The 17,175-nt window shown below is 36.0% G+C and overlaps 1 protein-coding gene across 2 annotated transcripts; it reads right to left on the bottom strand.

The window, feature by feature from the left end:
- Positions 1 to 280: 280 nt before the first annotated feature.
- Positions 281 to 16,652, bottom strand: ppp4r2b (protein phosphatase 4, regulatory subunit 2b). Of its 2 annotated transcripts, none has more exons than XM_088915832.1 (9): positions 16,482 to 16,652; positions 15,856 to 15,937; positions 7,034 to 7,367; positions 6,790 to 6,883; positions 5,335 to 5,372; positions 5,054 to 5,128; positions 4,601 to 4,741; positions 3,188 to 3,447; positions 281 to 2,029 (listed from the first exon to the last, which is right to left on the bottom strand). In XM_088915832.1, the coding sequence occupies exons 3-9, from the start codon at positions 7,075 to 7,077 to the stop codon at positions 1,668 to 1,670; spliced, it is 1,014 nt and encodes a 337-aa protein (XP_088771958.1). In that variant the 5' UTR covers positions 7,078 to 7,367; positions 15,856 to 15,937; positions 16,482 to 16,652; the 3' UTR covers positions 281 to 1,667. The 2 variants fall into 2 exon arrangements, with proteins under 2 accessions (XP_088771958.1, XP_088771957.1); XM_088915831.1 differs by having other exon boundaries at positions 7,197 to 7,367; positions 16,482 to 16,622.
- Between the last annotated feature and the right edge of the window lie 523 nt (positions 16,653 to 17,175).

Below are 17,175 nucleotides of genomic sequence, written 5' to 3'. Positions count from 1 at the left end.
TACAAAATTGTGTTTAGTGGTCTTCCAAACAATTTGGCAGTATGAATATAGGAAATAGCTACTCCAAGTTGTAAACTATCTTCTAATCATACTTTCATTTAAATAGATCTGATTGCTAGAATTAATATTAAGTTATTCAGTACTATAAAAAAGTCTTTTATCAGGTATACTTATAACTTACTATTAGACAGAGAAGCTTAAATATTCAAAAGCTTTTATTGCTGCCAAAAGTTCAAGTAAAATAAAAGTCTGTAACTGATACAAATAAAGCATACCCACATTTATAACATTAACATTTATTGCTTTATATGAATACTGTATTGAAAGCCCAAGCATTCAGTTTACACAGAAATCATACAATTATATACTGTTTCACAAAGGCAGTGAACACTTATTACAATCTACAAAATCTACTTTACAGAAATTTAAAAATTCTAAATATCAAAAAAGTACAGTTGCAGAAACAGGTACAAATTTGGCAGCCAGTCATTGTAATGGAGATCTGTATGCGAAATGACTTGGTATTCAATGTGGCTGTATGTTGAAAATATTTGGACTATAAGCAGTTCTTGTGCTTTGAGCTGGTTTTCAGATATTCAACAACCACTGGCTGTCAAAGTAGTATGTTCAAAAAATAGTTCATTCCGTTGAAAAGTTTTATATAAATTATGGTGGTTCAACTCACCCTAAAATTATATTTCTTGTATTAGACTCTTATACAAGGTAAAGTTAGATTGCTCTTCCAATAGTTAGCAGTGTCTTTGCAATAACAACCTTTACAAAAACAAAAGTCTGAAAGGAACCTACAGTGACATACTCACAATGTGGAAAACTAATTTGTAGACCCTCTAATGGATGCAAATGTCAGCTAGGAAAAAAGCATTCACTCTACAACCAAAGCTTCAGTCGAACACCTTTTAAAATCAGCCAAGCTTCAAACTTGTAAGGACAAAACTGCTCTCCTCATGTTATTTGAAACTTACTGATATGGGCACCTCCAATTATAATACAAAACAGTGTCCAGATTGACAAGTGTTCCTGGAATGTTTTTTTTTTCCCCATCCTGGCCTTTCACAGGTTAAAATGTCCAGGGGACTGTATCGGCCAGACCTTCGTGAGACTGAGATATACCTGGAACCTTGGCTTGTTTGTCATACAAAAGAACTCCTTAACTAGCACACAGAAAAAAATACATTGGAACATGATGTGAAATGCGCCACTCAAACTCTTAAGTATTTCACAAGTGAGAAATGAATCCGAAATTCAAAGGGAAACCTACATTTGGTAAATGTTGAAACAATGACCCAAGTTTGGAAAAACCTGCAAAACTGAGAAAAAGAAAACAGACAAGACCATATGACTAAATGTAATGAGCTCAAAAAAGTCAAAATTATAACCTTCCAGTTTAAAAACTTTTAATTCCAAATAAAAATCTATACACAAACCACTGATTTGACCAAACTAAAAAGTCAGCGGTCAGTCTGGCCTGAAGGAGCTGGCATTCACAGTTCTAAAGATGTGCAACTCTTTCAGGGTTTACTCCTTTTGAGACGTGTTGGAGAACCAGTTTTTTCCTGGGAAACTAAAGGTCCGTTTTATTACATAATTTTTTTACAGTGTAAAATCAGAGCCTCGTGGAAAATACTGCACCATAAACATTCCTGCAGTTAGTCTTGTTCCATAGGTTCTTCTGCAGTTTCTGTAGCTTCAGTACTGTTCTCCATTGCATTCTCCGATGGAGTTTCAGGAGATTTGCTGGAAGAAGCCGTCTCTGGCTCACCACTTTCACTGCTTTCTTCACTGTTGCTACTGCTGCTGCTGCTGCTGCTGCTGCTACTGACAGGGTCAATATTCTCACTAGGTTCCCTATCTTCACGGCTCAAATCCTTATCTAGTGGAGACGGCTGGTCTGACTGGTCCATTTGATTATTTTCCTCCGAGGTATCCTCTGTGGCAGATAACGTCTCCTTTTCAGCATTCTCTACAGTGCTTTCCCCTGCTGGGGTTTCAGTCTGCGTACTTGAAGGCTCTAAAAATGTAGAAAACAAGACTCATTTGAAAATGTAATGGTCACCTGAGGTAAATTAGTAAACTGGCAAGCTACTATATAGCACTTATCATGAAGGAAGGCTGTACCAACAGTTGTGGTTTGGGTCACACCTACTGCCAAAAGAAATCTAGCTCAGGCTTTTCTATGCCATAAACTTTATTCTTGTTCTTATTTTCACTCAGTTTCTACAGTGTACCTTTATTACGTGTTTCCACATTACAGTATTTAGGCTATCCTTAATTATACTTTAACAGCAAGATACATTTGTATCTGTAAACTTCACCTTACATTTTCATTAACATTCTCATCATGGTAGCAATTTAGACAGTTTGTATTTCACCTTTAAGTTGCTTCACTAGCAAATTTAGTTCACAATTGTCCTGAGTTTCAAGTACATTTCCAAAACCAGAAGTTGAATACTGTACATGTACACACAAACATGTGATTTGCTGCAGATGTAAGACAATGCGAACAAACTTACTAAACGTCTTCACAAGAATTTATAAAATGAGAAATACTGAAACTTTTCAAATATAATGCTTAAAACTAAGTGCTTTTATCTTTATTTGCCTCATTTCGAAGAGTATTCTCAGCACAATGAAAACAACTGCAAGAACTTAACACTACCAGGTGAACATACAATATTACTAAATCCTAAAAAACAAGTAAAGTCTGACAATGGAAGAGAACAGTGTTTCCACAGCAACAAGCATATAAGGAACGTATAGTACTTCCAGGACAAACAACATAAATCGCATATTAACAAGTAATAGGTTTATTCCATGCTGGAAAAAAAGAAGAAAGAGAACACAACGTTTCGGCCGTGGAGCCTTCTTCACCTGAAGAAGGCTCCACGGCCAAAACGTTGTGTTCTCTTTCTTCTTTTTTTCAGCATGGAATAAACCTATTACTTGTTCCTTTGCAGCCTACGCATGCTGACGCAGCTACCCACCTGAACTAAATCGCATATTGATTTACTGGAGGTTTGTTAGGCACTTAAAAGTTACTTCCAGCAGCACATACGATTTAAATCAGAATAAAAAATGGGAGCAAAGCTATTTCGGCTGATTAAAGATATTTTTCAATGAACAGCAACAGGCGCCAAATTTACTTTGAATTTTCTTAACGCAACGGTACCTTGTTCTTCAGAAGACTGAAGCTCAGCATCCCTGCTGCTTTCCTTCTCTCCTTCCTGCGCTTCTGAAGACGACTCGGCCTCCTCTGGCATTTCCGCAGTGCTCTCGGCAGCAGCTGGCCGCAGCGCCTCCTCCTCCTGGTCAAACTTGAGCCTCTTCACTTCGTGACCCTCTGCCTCCATCGGGTCCTCCTCCTCCTCAAGATACTTGTTCTTCACAGGACTACCCAGAGTGTTTTCTCCCTCTGATGTTGGTGACTCGCTTAAAAGAAAAGAAAGATCATATCCAAGTACTGTTAGAGCACTTCTTTTACAATACCCCATATTTACAAAGGCCAAGGTTTCCTGCAGCTGTATACAGGCTAGGTGGGCCACTTGGCCGCAAATTGGCACTGCCCTGGCTAACAAATGCTTGAGCGCCTAACAAAATGTAGACAAGAACCCATACTGGAATACTGTTTTAATACTAATACACCAAAAATCAATTGTCAGCCTTCAGCCACTTTTATTATGCAATGGTACATAATAACATAGCTCTCAAGTCTCATAATGGGACCAAATATCAACCTCCTGCTTTTGTCTGAAAATCTCACGCACTTGCATCAAGTCTAGACTGATTAAAAAAAGCATCGGATGCAAAATTCTGAAATTGCTGTGGAGACTTGCAATTCTGTTCATGTGTTCTTGCTACATAAAACGAATAAAAGAGAGCATTGATACATATAGTATGCTAGCAATTTTTTTTAACTTTTGCATTAGAGTTTGGGACCCTTGAGAGAGAGATTAATAAGGCAGAAAAAGATGGTTTCTTCGGAGCAGAATCATCAGGTTACAGCCAGATACTTTGTACCTTCATTACTTGCCACTTAATTTTGAAAGTGCAGAAAAGACTCACTGCCTCAACAAGTGTTAAATAAACAGTACCTCAATAGCAAAAAGAACAATGATGGCTTGATGCATACAGACAATAACAATTAGCAATGCATTTCAAGCACAACGCTCTTCCTCAGGCAGCATCAAGGGTAGCCTACATCTTTGACGAATCAAATTAACTGTTGAGGACAAATGTTTTGCTCAGGATTAGTTGCAATAAGAAGACAGATTACTGTACTAGTATGTAAACTAAGCTAGCTAGGGGGTGGGGTGGGGGCACCAATAACAAATCAATCTTCTATTCAGAGAGCAAGAAGCCACAATGAAGATTTCTCCATGATACCCTGTCAAGACAAGTCAACCCATGCCTATCCCAGCTGTTAAGGCGCTGAATTTACTGGAGGTGCCTGTAGTTTCTTTGAAGCTAGAGAGTCTGGCATGCAAAATATTGCCACGTCACAGAAGCACCATACATCTCATTGGTTTCTACTGCTCAGATATTTAAACACAGAAATGCCATTGAAAGAAATCTAAACAAATACCTGTGAGGCTTGCTATCTGCCTGCTCTGCTGTAGGCTCTTTGTTTTCCGTACTGTCAGGTAAACCATTTGTTGCTAAAGAACTTGATAAAGAGAGCTTTGGTCTGTTCATCGGCCTTGGTGTTCCAGGTCCATTTACATTCCTTAAACCAAAAAGGAAAATGTAAAACTACTACTGTATGCAGTCCAAACCTTCACACAACTAATTTATATTCATACACTTAAAACTAGCTTACATGAATGGAGTACTATAGTATACTGAATACTTTTTTCACCATCCTACAACAATTAGATTGTTAGCTAATCAAACTACCATATTCTAAAAAAAACTATAGTTCTACTCTATAAGCCACACTAATTAAAAACTTGTTTTATAAACAAAATACACTTACAAACAGCTTGATATCCATTCACAAAATATTTGAGAGCTACAGTATATCCTGTTACAATCTTACCTGTCTGAATAACCAGATGAATTACCAGGAAACATGACACCATTCATCCTGCTCAAGCTACTGGATCCATTTTTCCTATAGCAAAGAAAAGTTATCAATTGAATTTATCCTCAATATACAGATGAGTACATTTTTTATTAACTTGGAATAACGAATTCCCCCAAACACATCAATTAACAGTTTAATGGGAGTTAAAGTGGACATAAAACTCCGTAACAAAAAAACACTGAATTTCAAAATCCACTGCAAAGGTTTCTTTACATATTGTCTGGTTTACTTACTCTGAAGTTGGATATACACAGCTGACAACCATGACATTCTAAAAGTAAAGAACAGAACAAAACACTTGTAAATATTTAATTTTGTAAACTTGTAAACAATGAATCCAAGCAATATTCTCAGTCCCAGATATAGACATTTTTTATTTAGAATTGCTAAATTATTGTTTGCTAGAAACTCACCCAATCTGAAATTGTCAGTGGTACATCTATCATGGCCCTGAACCCTGCCACCACACACAGAGGAGAAGGAGGAAGTGCAGGCCAACCTTTGAGTCCTTTAACGTTGGCCAGCTTCAAGCTTTTATCTTTTAACACAGCACAGCTTCATGAAGGAGGTTCAGAGTTGACAGGAGGAGAAGTGTGTCCCTCACTTACAACGACCCAGGAGGTAGCACAGGTCTGAGAGAGCAGAGATCCTGGCAGACTAATCCTTATTCTTCCCTTGGCAGAGCTCAGACAATCATGCACTTCTGTTTAGAGAAACCCAGTCAGCTGGTGACTGAGATAAAACCAGGCTCAACCCAAAGACTTCAGACCTAGACTTCAGACCTCAACTTGCACTTGCACAACAGAAACGCTTTTACTAGTTGACCTGTTCAGGAGCTTATAGCTACGTGTAGTTTAAGATATAGGTGCTAATATTTTTCTGAAATAGATCCTTAAACTGCAGGTGAAGTTCCCCATTTGCTCGTTTTTAAGTCACAGTATCCCCCCCTTGAAAATAGTCCTAAAATCACTATCTTATACACCAAATGGTTTATATTTAAATGATAAATACCAGTAATACTCAATGAAACTTTTAAAATCAGTCTCAAACGGAATGAGGTAGACATTTTTTGGATACAGTGAAAATTTAGGACTTGAAAAAATGTACAAGGTCTCTAAATATAAACTGATACTATGTGAAACACGTAGTTTCCTCTTGTAAAAAAGATTTGTTGGTAGCCCTAAGCCACCTGCTAAGAAAGTTGCATCTTTTGTATTATTCCATGTTGACATTTTTCGTTGTGCGCAAACACAATGGATCCAAAGCAAAAAAGACTGTTAGAAAAAAGGTTTATAACTAGAAGTAGTGACAGAGGCCAAAGACTATGGTTCACCTCCACATTTGTCCATTAGATGAGTGAATTAATACTAGTAATAGTTTTATTAAATATTTTTTTTCAATTTATTGAAGTGCTTAAAGAGCAAGAAAAGTATATATTAAGTACTATAGCTTACAAAAGTTCTTCTCTACATCTCTTTCTAAAGTCATGGTGCATTAATACGCTGGTACGTCTCATACTGAAATATTACTGGATCATATCTGATCAGGTCCTTTTCTTGTTTTGTTTACTGCTGAAGTAGTTTTTCTTGAATAGGTTGTGAGAGTATAAATAAAAGGAAAAAAACTACAAATCATATTTTTTTTAAAAATGATTGAAATGCTTTTGAAGTAAGGGCAATTATAATTACCTTTTCCACACCACGGAGAAACTTATCTGTGCCAGTGTAATTCCTCTTGGGTTCAGTCAGTAACTCGCATAAGCGCTGAATAGTAAAGGGAATCCTTAAAACACAAAAGGAATACAAATATTTTTTAGTAATTGCACCTCTTTTTAAAAAAGGAACATAAGGTCCCGTTTAGGAAGGTGGAAATTTACAAACAGAGCTCTATGGATACAAGTTACATTTTAAATTGATAAATCTCATGGCATACCTTTTAATTACACTAGATGGCAGTATTGCTTCATGATACAACATCTTTAGACAAGGCAAATCACATACAAGAGCTTATCCAGGGTTTGTGATATATTTCTGGAAGACAAAAAAAACTTGCAGAGACCAAATGAGGACTACTATTAAGTGCCACAATTACTTACCCATTGTATCCGTTGACTATTTTGAGTATCCTTTCCTTCATTTCCTCGAAGGGAATGTACTCTACATTGGGGTTAGCAGGTCCTCGCTGTTCAGGGGCTGAAGCTCTGAAATCATCCATCACTTTCTCCAGTTTAAAGAGGAAATAGCTCTTGAACTGTGACCACTGAATCCTAGAGTGGAGAGCATAAGTACATACTTGTGGGATGATGCACTAAGCATTATTTTGATCTATACCAATGTCAAACCCAACACTACTTAAATATAATGAAAAAGAATTCAACATATATTAATACATCTATTAGATAAACTTCCATTAATGGTTATTTTTCCATTCACTTCTGAAACCTGAGCAAGGCTTTCAGCTGTTTCAGTCTTATCTTTATATGGTTCCTATAAGGGGTCATCAGAGAATGAGAATCATTTAAGAAACACTTGAATCATACAATTTTCTTTCATTTGTACCACTGTCAACATTTCTTAATTAGAATTACATATAACTGCTATGGGATGTACTGATATAATAATACTAATAATAGCATGAAGTCAAGGCAAGGAAAAATGACACAGTTGATAAATGTTGTTCAATTATAACACTGGTTCATTTTATCCTTGCATATATAATTTCATTTTCTGCCTGGTGTGCTTACCATGGTGCAGTGTGCAATAGGAGGAACCTACTGTAAACAGGACTCCAAAGAGCACAGTGTGGAAATATTTTCAAGTATCTGATGATAAAAGCAGTCACCAGAGTAAGCCACCCTTCCAAGAGAATCACAAAAATGGCACATATAGAATACAGGCAGCAGATATGACTAATCATTGTTAACCCTCACCAGTGGCTAAAAAAAATACACTTTGTACTCTCAAAACCAGTTGCAACTATCTCTTAAAGAGGAAACAAACCATTAGCTATAGCAAGCTCTTATTCATCTTGGGCCATCTACACAGGTAGAAAACATGCTACAGAAACAGGAGCTTATTTTGGCAAGTGATCCAAGTCTTGAAGTTATTTTTTAAAAGCCACCAAAATAGGAAGAGTTTATGGGAGACACCACTGCACATGAAAGATACTAAATCTGATTTTTGGAGAAATCATCCAAATGATGATTGCCAGCTGCTTTTCATGAACAGTGCACAGTGTTACATTAGTGACTAAAACCTTTACTAACCACTTAGAGGGAAAAATACATTTTACGTTAAAGTGTCACAAATATCATGCATATGCTCAAGTGTGCTCACAGATTTGTAAGAAAATCTTCAGGATAGCTTAAACAATGTTGCTGAACACAGAAGTCCAACACGTAGAAAAGATGTAGAAAATTATGTAACCGAGCATTTTATGAAACAGATCCATAAAGTTATTTTTAGTTACAGTTATAGTTGAGAATCGAATACATTTCTAGTAGTCAAAAATGTATGCCTCTGAGAAAAAGAAGCCTTTTGGATTTCTGAACTTGACACTTAGATTAAGTGTTTCAGTTACTGACATGTGAATTGGCAACGTTCACACAACAAAAGGGGGAAAAAACCAGTACTATGGGTGAAAAAACAGAGAAGGACAGAAAACCTCAAACAAGTGATGAGTGCCGTAAACCCCACCCATATTCAAACGGAAAAACCACATATCGTGTGAAAACGCAAATGAGCTTGTGGTATGGAAGCTTTGGGGCATGCAAAATTGTGAATATGAATAGTGCTACATCGGCACCACTTTTCAGTCATGGGGATCTGCAAGTAGCTAGTTTAAATGTATATCTCAATATTTTTTCCCATAAGGTTACGATATTTGACCCTATTTGATCTTTTCTATGGATATGGATGAAGGTTAAACAGCTCAGACAGGACCAATACAACACCAGCACACCACATTTATACTTCACAGCTTCATTACACCAGCCTAACACTGTGCTCTAAACATGTAATCAGACAAGGTGTAAGCCAACACCGCATGCATTTTTTAGGTGTGATTGTCTCTCATGCACGCTTTTTACCTATGGAAACCATTGTCTCCACTTATAAGCAAAACCAGCACAGAGAATGCATGCACGGCTAATTTCAACATGAACCCCCTTCTTTCCCTTTTATTCAGATAATACTGGGTCTTCTCCATTAAATTAGGGACATTAGAAATAACAGGGTATGCGAAAACATGGTTTTGTCTCAAGAAACATACACAGCAGAGTCCCTTTTGAAATCTTTAAGTTTTGAGTGATTTAGATTTAAAAGTAATGAAACATTCTTGAATACAAAAGTAGTTTTGTATGATCAGTCAAAAAGTTGGGAAATTAAATAATTGAGACAACTGAATATGTTGCTTTTCAGCTCATTATATGGATATCAAACTTTTATTACATCTATTGTTATATTTAGTAATTCAACAATTAGTCTTGTGTTAAGACAGTATGAGGTCATCCTATGCCATCCAGAAATGTGTGAGGACTGTGCCAGAAAATTTTGCTCAAATGATCAAAAATGACTCAAATCACCGTGCTCCGCAGGCCCGAAAAAACCCAGGTATTTTTCCAGCAAAATAAGACAGTCAAACTACAATAAATTAAGATGCAAAATTAAGGTGATCTATTGATATAGAATGTTGCTTTAATAGAACACTTTTTGGAATATTCCATGGATTTGGTGTTGAGATGTTCAATATACAATTAAATGATTTGGGAAGTGATTATTAATAATGGAAATATTTGAGATGGGGAATTGCAATTGATATGATGCAAAAAGTAATTTAGTTTTTCTGTCAGCTACTTGATCTGATGTAGACTTGACAGCTGGATTTACTTTTGCATAGAATATTAAAACTGAGAATGCAGTTATGCTTCTTTTTGGGAAGAAAGTGAAAGAAGCAAATACCAAGTTTGACCAACATGTCTTCTAGCTCATTCCAGCTCCATATGCTGAATCTGCATGAAGGTTTGCAAATACTGCAAGTGATTCTAGCACTTTTCCTGCTTCCACTCACCAGTTGTAACTCATCTACTTAACACGGGTAGGAGCAATGACAAATCTGCAGCATCTATTTAAAAGTGTATGCATTCTTAGAAAAACTACCACAAAAATTTACTTCTGTAATTCAGCTCTTGAATTGTATCTTACAGGGTATATGAATTGCAAAAAGGTCTTCTGTTTTTCATGTTTCAAATATACCATTTTAATGTATGTTATATAATATAATGCATTATGCTAATACAAACATTTCCCCATAAGCCAATTCAAAGTTAATTGTACATATTTGCTTTTATTTTAATTTGTGACATGGATAAATAATACTGAATGCAAAAACTGAAGTACACTAACATTTACACCTTATTTTACTTTGTCAGTGACACACAATCATGCATGCTCTAGTCTTGTGCTTAATATTGGCATTGTCCACAATAGCTTATCAGCCATTGATATCGGTAAAGAAAATGAAATACGAACATATAGCTAGAGGATATAAATGAATAGATGTCAGTAAAGTCAACCCAAATAACACAGTGAAGTGCAATGTACAGAACTGGAATAATAATGCCACAGCACTGCATGTGCTGCCAACTAGTATGATTTGGTAAAACTAAAAAGCTTCCACTTTGGTAAGTTGATGCACTTTGATCTTAAAAATGTAACACGCAAATTCAATTTAGTTTCAGTCAAATATTTAAAAAAGGAAAACCCTTAAGTAATGAGCAATGCTTTTTCCCTGAACTGTGAGCTTTGATTATACTATCTGTACTATAGACAAGTGACATCTTAAACTTCATGACAAAGAACAATTCCAATTCATCTGGTCAGGTATGCCACAGCATTTAAGCTAATCAGTGTGGAGAACATACTTGTTCAAACATCACAAAGCACTGATTTCCAAAACAGGTTGGTTAGGAATTCATGAATTTTGAATAAATCCACCACAGATGCAAAAACCTTTTAGAATTTATAAACTTCTTCCATCAATCTTGAAATATACTAAAATTAAATGTCATTAATATCTTAAAATGAAAATATATTTTTTATATTTCCTTATGCTTAAGGGGATACACAAGTGCCAGTGTTTAGACAAAGGAAACAAACTAAATTCAAACGTAACCTAAAGCCAACAAATATAGCACAGTATGTTTAAGCAACAGGGTAATTAACATTCTAGATACAGTACCTTGCAAAGGTATTCAGACCCTTGACCAATTCTCTCATTTTACTGAATTACAAATCCTACATTGAAATTTTGTTCTACGTGATATTTTTATTTCACAGCACTGAAACTCAAAATCAATTTGAATGTGACAGTGTTTTATGTTAGAACAACATATTTCAGTTTTTAAGAATCGTTTCTAACATAAAACAATGTCACATTAAAATAACTGAGTTCCAGTGCTTAGAAATAAATATCCCACACAGTGCCATAGTAACTGTGTTTATTGTATCTGTGACTGTAAACAAAAACCCCCACCCCTTCTGGTCCTTCCTAGTTTATGAATAATAGAACGCAGAGACATCGTTGAAAAATCATTAAATTTACCCTCATCTGATGTTACGTATTCTAAGCTGAAATTATTCTACTAGTCAAACTTTAGGTAAGATACCAAGCTTGCCCAGGCCATGTTCTCTAGTTCTGAAAGAACAACTGAACGGGGAAAACAAATGATGTGGTATAGTATTAATGGCAAATCCTCAGACACTAAGGTTATTCTACACTTTCGGACCCACCAAAAACATCTGTCTAACCTTCCTAACTGTTTCATCTAATTCAGGGGAGCCAGAGTCTATCCTGAAAGTAATAAGTGTGGGATACACACGGAATGGGATGCCAGAACATTGCTGGGCATACACAAAGACACAAACACACTCACTCCAGGGCCACAATTTTCCAAAAGCCAATTAACCTACCATTATGTCTTTGGACAGTGGGAGGAAACCAGAGCACATGGAGGAAACTCACGAAAACAAAGGGAGAACCATACTAATTCCACACACATAGCACCCCAGGTCAGGAAATGAACCCAGGGACCCAGTGCTGCCAGATACCAATGCTAACCACTGCGCCACCCTTTCAAAAACATTTCAAAGTTAAACTGATACAAATCTAAGCTGAAACACTTCAAATGCTTTTTTGTATGGGACTGAGATACTTAAGACATATAGCAGGGCATTCAAAGAAGACATGCTTGAAGGTACCATTGTAACAGTAAGTCCATAGAGCACTTTCGGCATGGGCTATGTTAAAAAGTCCAAACAATTAAGATCATTACATGAGACGCTTTGGTAAGTTTATCTAGGCTGTCATTTCCTTTAACCAGTTCCATGTGACTCTTCCTGAGATAGTACCTTAAAAGACAGATGGACTATATTTATAAAACTTTTAGTGCTGTGCAAAATTAACTCCCCCCCCCCCCCACAAAAAAAAAGATCGAGAAATGAAAACTTACAGGATATTAATTTAGAATTTACTTAACTAGATTTAAATGTTTTACATATATGTTGCAATATTAGGTCTGTTCTTATATTTCAAAATAAGTGGTAAATGTATACAATAAAGATTTATGAATACAATCCAAAAGAAAAATAAGCCATGAACAATTTCAGACTGAAAAAGAAGGATATTCCGAGACACAATAGGTATTGCATAAATCTTGGAAAAACACCAGATCCTAAAAATAAGATGCTCAAGTTCTCTAAGCAAATGGTGAACATATTGAAAATATTTCTACATGGGAAAAAAAAAATCTTGTACACAATAACAGTTCAAGAATAATATGTGGTAGTGGTTCCCTATTGTTTATCACTGTTTCGGCCTGGTGGAGTACATTATTTTGTGCATTATCACTACAACATGCTAATGAGAACCAAATCTGTGGATCTGAAAAAAGGTTGAAAAAGACACTAGATAAAAAAGACTAGTTCTATTTTTTTTAATATTGACAATATTAAAATATTAACAATAATGCTGTCCTTGAATTTTTGATCCCCTTAAGGTTACATTCATAACTGCCACACTTACAGAATCTCTTGGCCACATCACCTACATTTGATTTCAGAGGTTATCACAGATAACTGCCCGGTAAGTAATTTTTAAAACAATATTAATTTTCTTTGATCTTGAAATTGGCATGTTAATGTGAAAGATTTGATTAGGGAATGACAGGAATAAAGAGATACTGGAAGCATGCATTGCAGTTTTAACTACATTTTCATCACATGCAAATACCTGTTTTTGACCCATGAACAGTACTGTTACGGTATTTTTGGTGGAAAACCCTTCTGATCTCCATTTGTGTCAAAAAGTGATGGACTGAAAGACTTGGTTTCAGATAAAAAGGTCTATAAACACAAGCTGAAAATTGTTATAAACATTACAAGTGCAAAAATCATAGCGTTTAGAACACTGTCTGTTTCCACTATGAACATTTATCAGGATGGTCTGCATTCTTAACCAAAAGTAGGACCTTCCAATTACAAACAATGTAATCCTCAGAACAATCCTAGTGTATTTTTTTAACATCTGTATAGAGTCAGAAAATATTTTTGCAACACCCCTGGAGAAACCAAACATCATTGTATTAGACAAAAAAATCCAGGCCAGTTCTGTGTATTTTGACTTGCTATTCATTCTGAGACAAACTGCCTGTTTATGAACAAGATTATTTTTATAAGAGTGAAATCTTGAAATAATCATCAAAACACATGGAATTATATATTAAGGAATGTATAATTGCAAACAAAATAACATGTGTAAAGTGTGCTGTATAATTAACTCTCCACAAAGACTTGCAAAACACAACAGTCAATGTCTTAACAAAAACTGCCATTTGCATTTCTTTAAAAAGGACTGCCAGATTTCTGCTTATTATACTGTTTTACCTATATGGATATACATCTACAGTTCACTATGTAAGCAGCTCACTTTACTGCTACATACTGTATATCAACCTAACTGAAACAAATTTAGGCCTATACAGTTTAATTAAAAAAAAAGAAATTACACTAGTTTTGTTCACTATAAAGCATTGATCCTAATATGAGGACTAAAATGATCTGAGAACTTGATCAAAGGTACAATAATCAGTTACTATAAATCTTGAGTTAATTTGCTTAAATGCGACTTAAGTCTACTTTACAGCACTACAGCATACTAAACTAGTTCTAACTATTTAATAAAGCATAATTTAAAATTAAGATAATGAGAAGCATCTAAAATGCTTTAAAATATTCACAATAATTAGTTGAGATGCAATTAACAGCAATCTAAGGTCTGATCATTTTATTCAAAAGTATTCAGAAAACACAACATGCTACTTTTGCAATCTTAATCATAACATTCACTATGCCTGACATAACAAATAATCCAGGGTCACCAACACACAATTTATATTTCTTTCCCTTCACCTACAGTTGTTTAATAATTACACATGGACATGGCTTAGTATAAATCATCAGTGACTTAGTAACAGCACTACAATCTACTTAAATATTTTGGAACTTATTTCACCGATTAATAAACAAATTTCAAATTTGAACCAATTCAAACTTCTGAAGTGACAGCTCATATGCTCCAGTTCAGCTGTTGTAAAGCCAGATTGTTAAATAACACTGAACAGACCACCGATCCACCTCAGCTTCGTAAACGGGCCCAAAAAAAAATATAGAAAATCTCATATTCCAATTTTGTAAAGCCAAGTTTATTTTCACTTCCAATTTCAATTTCAGTAATTAAGAAAAAGCACTTTGGGCATGATAATAGATGAAGGGGTGTTTTAAGGGAAAATGTATATTTTAATCCCTTGTTAAACACAATATCAAGCATATTAGCCATATTAGTTGCTTTATGAAAGAGCAAAAACATGTCCTACATATTTGTTCAAATCTAGGAAGGAGGGGCATCAATAAAATAAGAGGAACAAAAGTGCACACACAATGCAAAGGTCACAGTCAGTGCAACACCGTGACTTAAACCAAAACCAAGACACTAGCATAAAATACAAAAAAGGTCAGCTTGGTGCAATGTGACATGCTGCAGAGTGTAAGGAGTTGTTCTTCACTTGGAAAGTGCTCTAAATAAAGACTGCATTAAGAAGTGCATTAAAAATGTGTTTCCAACACATATCTTCATATATTCTACATATTGCAATACCTCACTGCAAGCAATAAAAGGTTCTCTCACTCAGGTGAGAAATTAAACAATGCTAGGATTCCTCTATCTAAACGAAGCATGGAAACTTAAATCGAAGGGCACTAATCAATATCTTTATCCTAAGACTGTAACAAAACCACACTTGAATCAGCATTTCTCCCACCTACCACGCATCAGATAGAAAATTAAACGACTATTGTGCCATATATTGTTTAATTTCTAACTGCTCACATAACTGCACCGTGCATCTGCTTTTATACGGTCTTGTTTTGCTAACAGGTGTTTAAAACCAGAGGTTCCCATGATCCCTTTAGAAGTATACAGCGGTGTTTTCAGCAGGCTGTCCTCTTCAAAACCTAATTTTATCAGATATTTCTCCACAAAGTAAGTCAGCAGTAGTCTAGGTTACTACAGACATGAGACATGTATATCCAAACTGCAGTTCTCTCGATCCCCGTTGGGGAGACAGTCGTTACCATGTCTGTTACTCTACTCCTGAGACACATTAGGCCTCTTGCGTGCGGTTCGTCAGTAAATATACTTACATAGTCTCCCCAGTCTTTGCGACATGACATAGAAACTGGTCCAGCGTCGGACACACATCCTTCTTGCCTTTCTTCTCAAAATCTACACATAAAGCCAGATAAAGGGGGGGGAAAGTAAGAGCCACAGCAGTTGGGTCACACAGGGCAGTCACACACAGGCTTGGTGTCTGTTAACCGTATGCTGCAAGGAAAGTTACAGCCACTGACAGGAACTAGCAAAATAAAACTCCACATCAGGATCAGCTGTCTGCAGGAAATTCTCAAACTTTCCGGGCGCAACATGAAGAAAATCACACCATTAAAGTTAAAATGTTTGAATATGAGTATGTAGTTTTACAACAGCTACAAACGTTGGTTACCGGTTTTGGGTTAAAAGTGCACGTTATAACACAACTAGACTACACCAAAACGCTTCAAAACACTTCCCTAAAAGAAGACTATTGTTTTAAAGTGTATAATAAGGTATCCACATAGCCCTTAGTTAAATTTATTCTAAAATTGCATACACAACAACAGCCACATTCAACACCTTACTACTCTTCAATCCTAATCCCGTTCCGACCACTTCTATTCACACTTTTTCGAATGCCGGAACGAAAGAGCCAGTAACGTCTACGTGTTACAACCTTTCAGGGCCTCCAGAAGTGTGTCGATTTCCATGATTGTGGCGTGAAATGTTTGAAGCTCTTCACTCCGTCTCTTTCTCCTCCTGAATCCAACAGGAAACAGAAAGCTGGCAAGCAGCGTCCGAGACAAAAAATCAGCACTTCAATATGGCGCCCGTGTCGTCACTGCCTGCCTGCTCACACACTGAGCATGTGCGAACTGCCAGGCGGCGCTCATCCTACCTCGTTTCACTACTGTACTACTGGAAACACCATTAAACCCGGGCAGCTGGTTCCAGCCAGTCGCGGAGAGACCCATCAATAACTGCTTCTCAGGGGATTGCGTGTTCTCTGAAGTTTGCTAGGTTCCTCTTTTGCAGCCGTGTAGTCAATAGCTTTAAGGTAGCCTTTTTGCTTAAAGATTTTCTATTACTATACTGTCGTTGTATTTGGAAGACATTATCCAATACAACGTGCAGAGCAAAAATCTTTAACAGAACAACTTCTAGAATCATTAAATTTCAAGAGAAAATAATTTTAATTAGTTGTTTTCTGAATAGATATTTTTCTAAATATGTATTCACTAGTACCATTTTCAGTGTAATTGCTTTCAATAAGCTATGTCTATAAAACAAGTCACTGTACTATAAAAAAATAGAAACTGCAGTACTGAAGCAGTGTTGTAGAGTTACAACAGAGTGACAGTTCTGTAAGA

The sequence above is a fragment of the Atractosteus spatula genome, chromosome 5 (genome assembly GCF_055471065.1).
Source record: "Atractosteus spatula isolate fAtrSpa1 chromosome 5, fAtrSpa1.hap1, whole genome shotgun sequence".
In the NCBI taxonomy this organism is placed as follows: domain Eukaryota; kingdom Metazoa; phylum Chordata; class Actinopteri; order Semionotiformes; family Lepisosteidae; genus Atractosteus; species Atractosteus spatula.
This window is presented reverse-complemented; position numbering and strand designations above follow the sequence as displayed.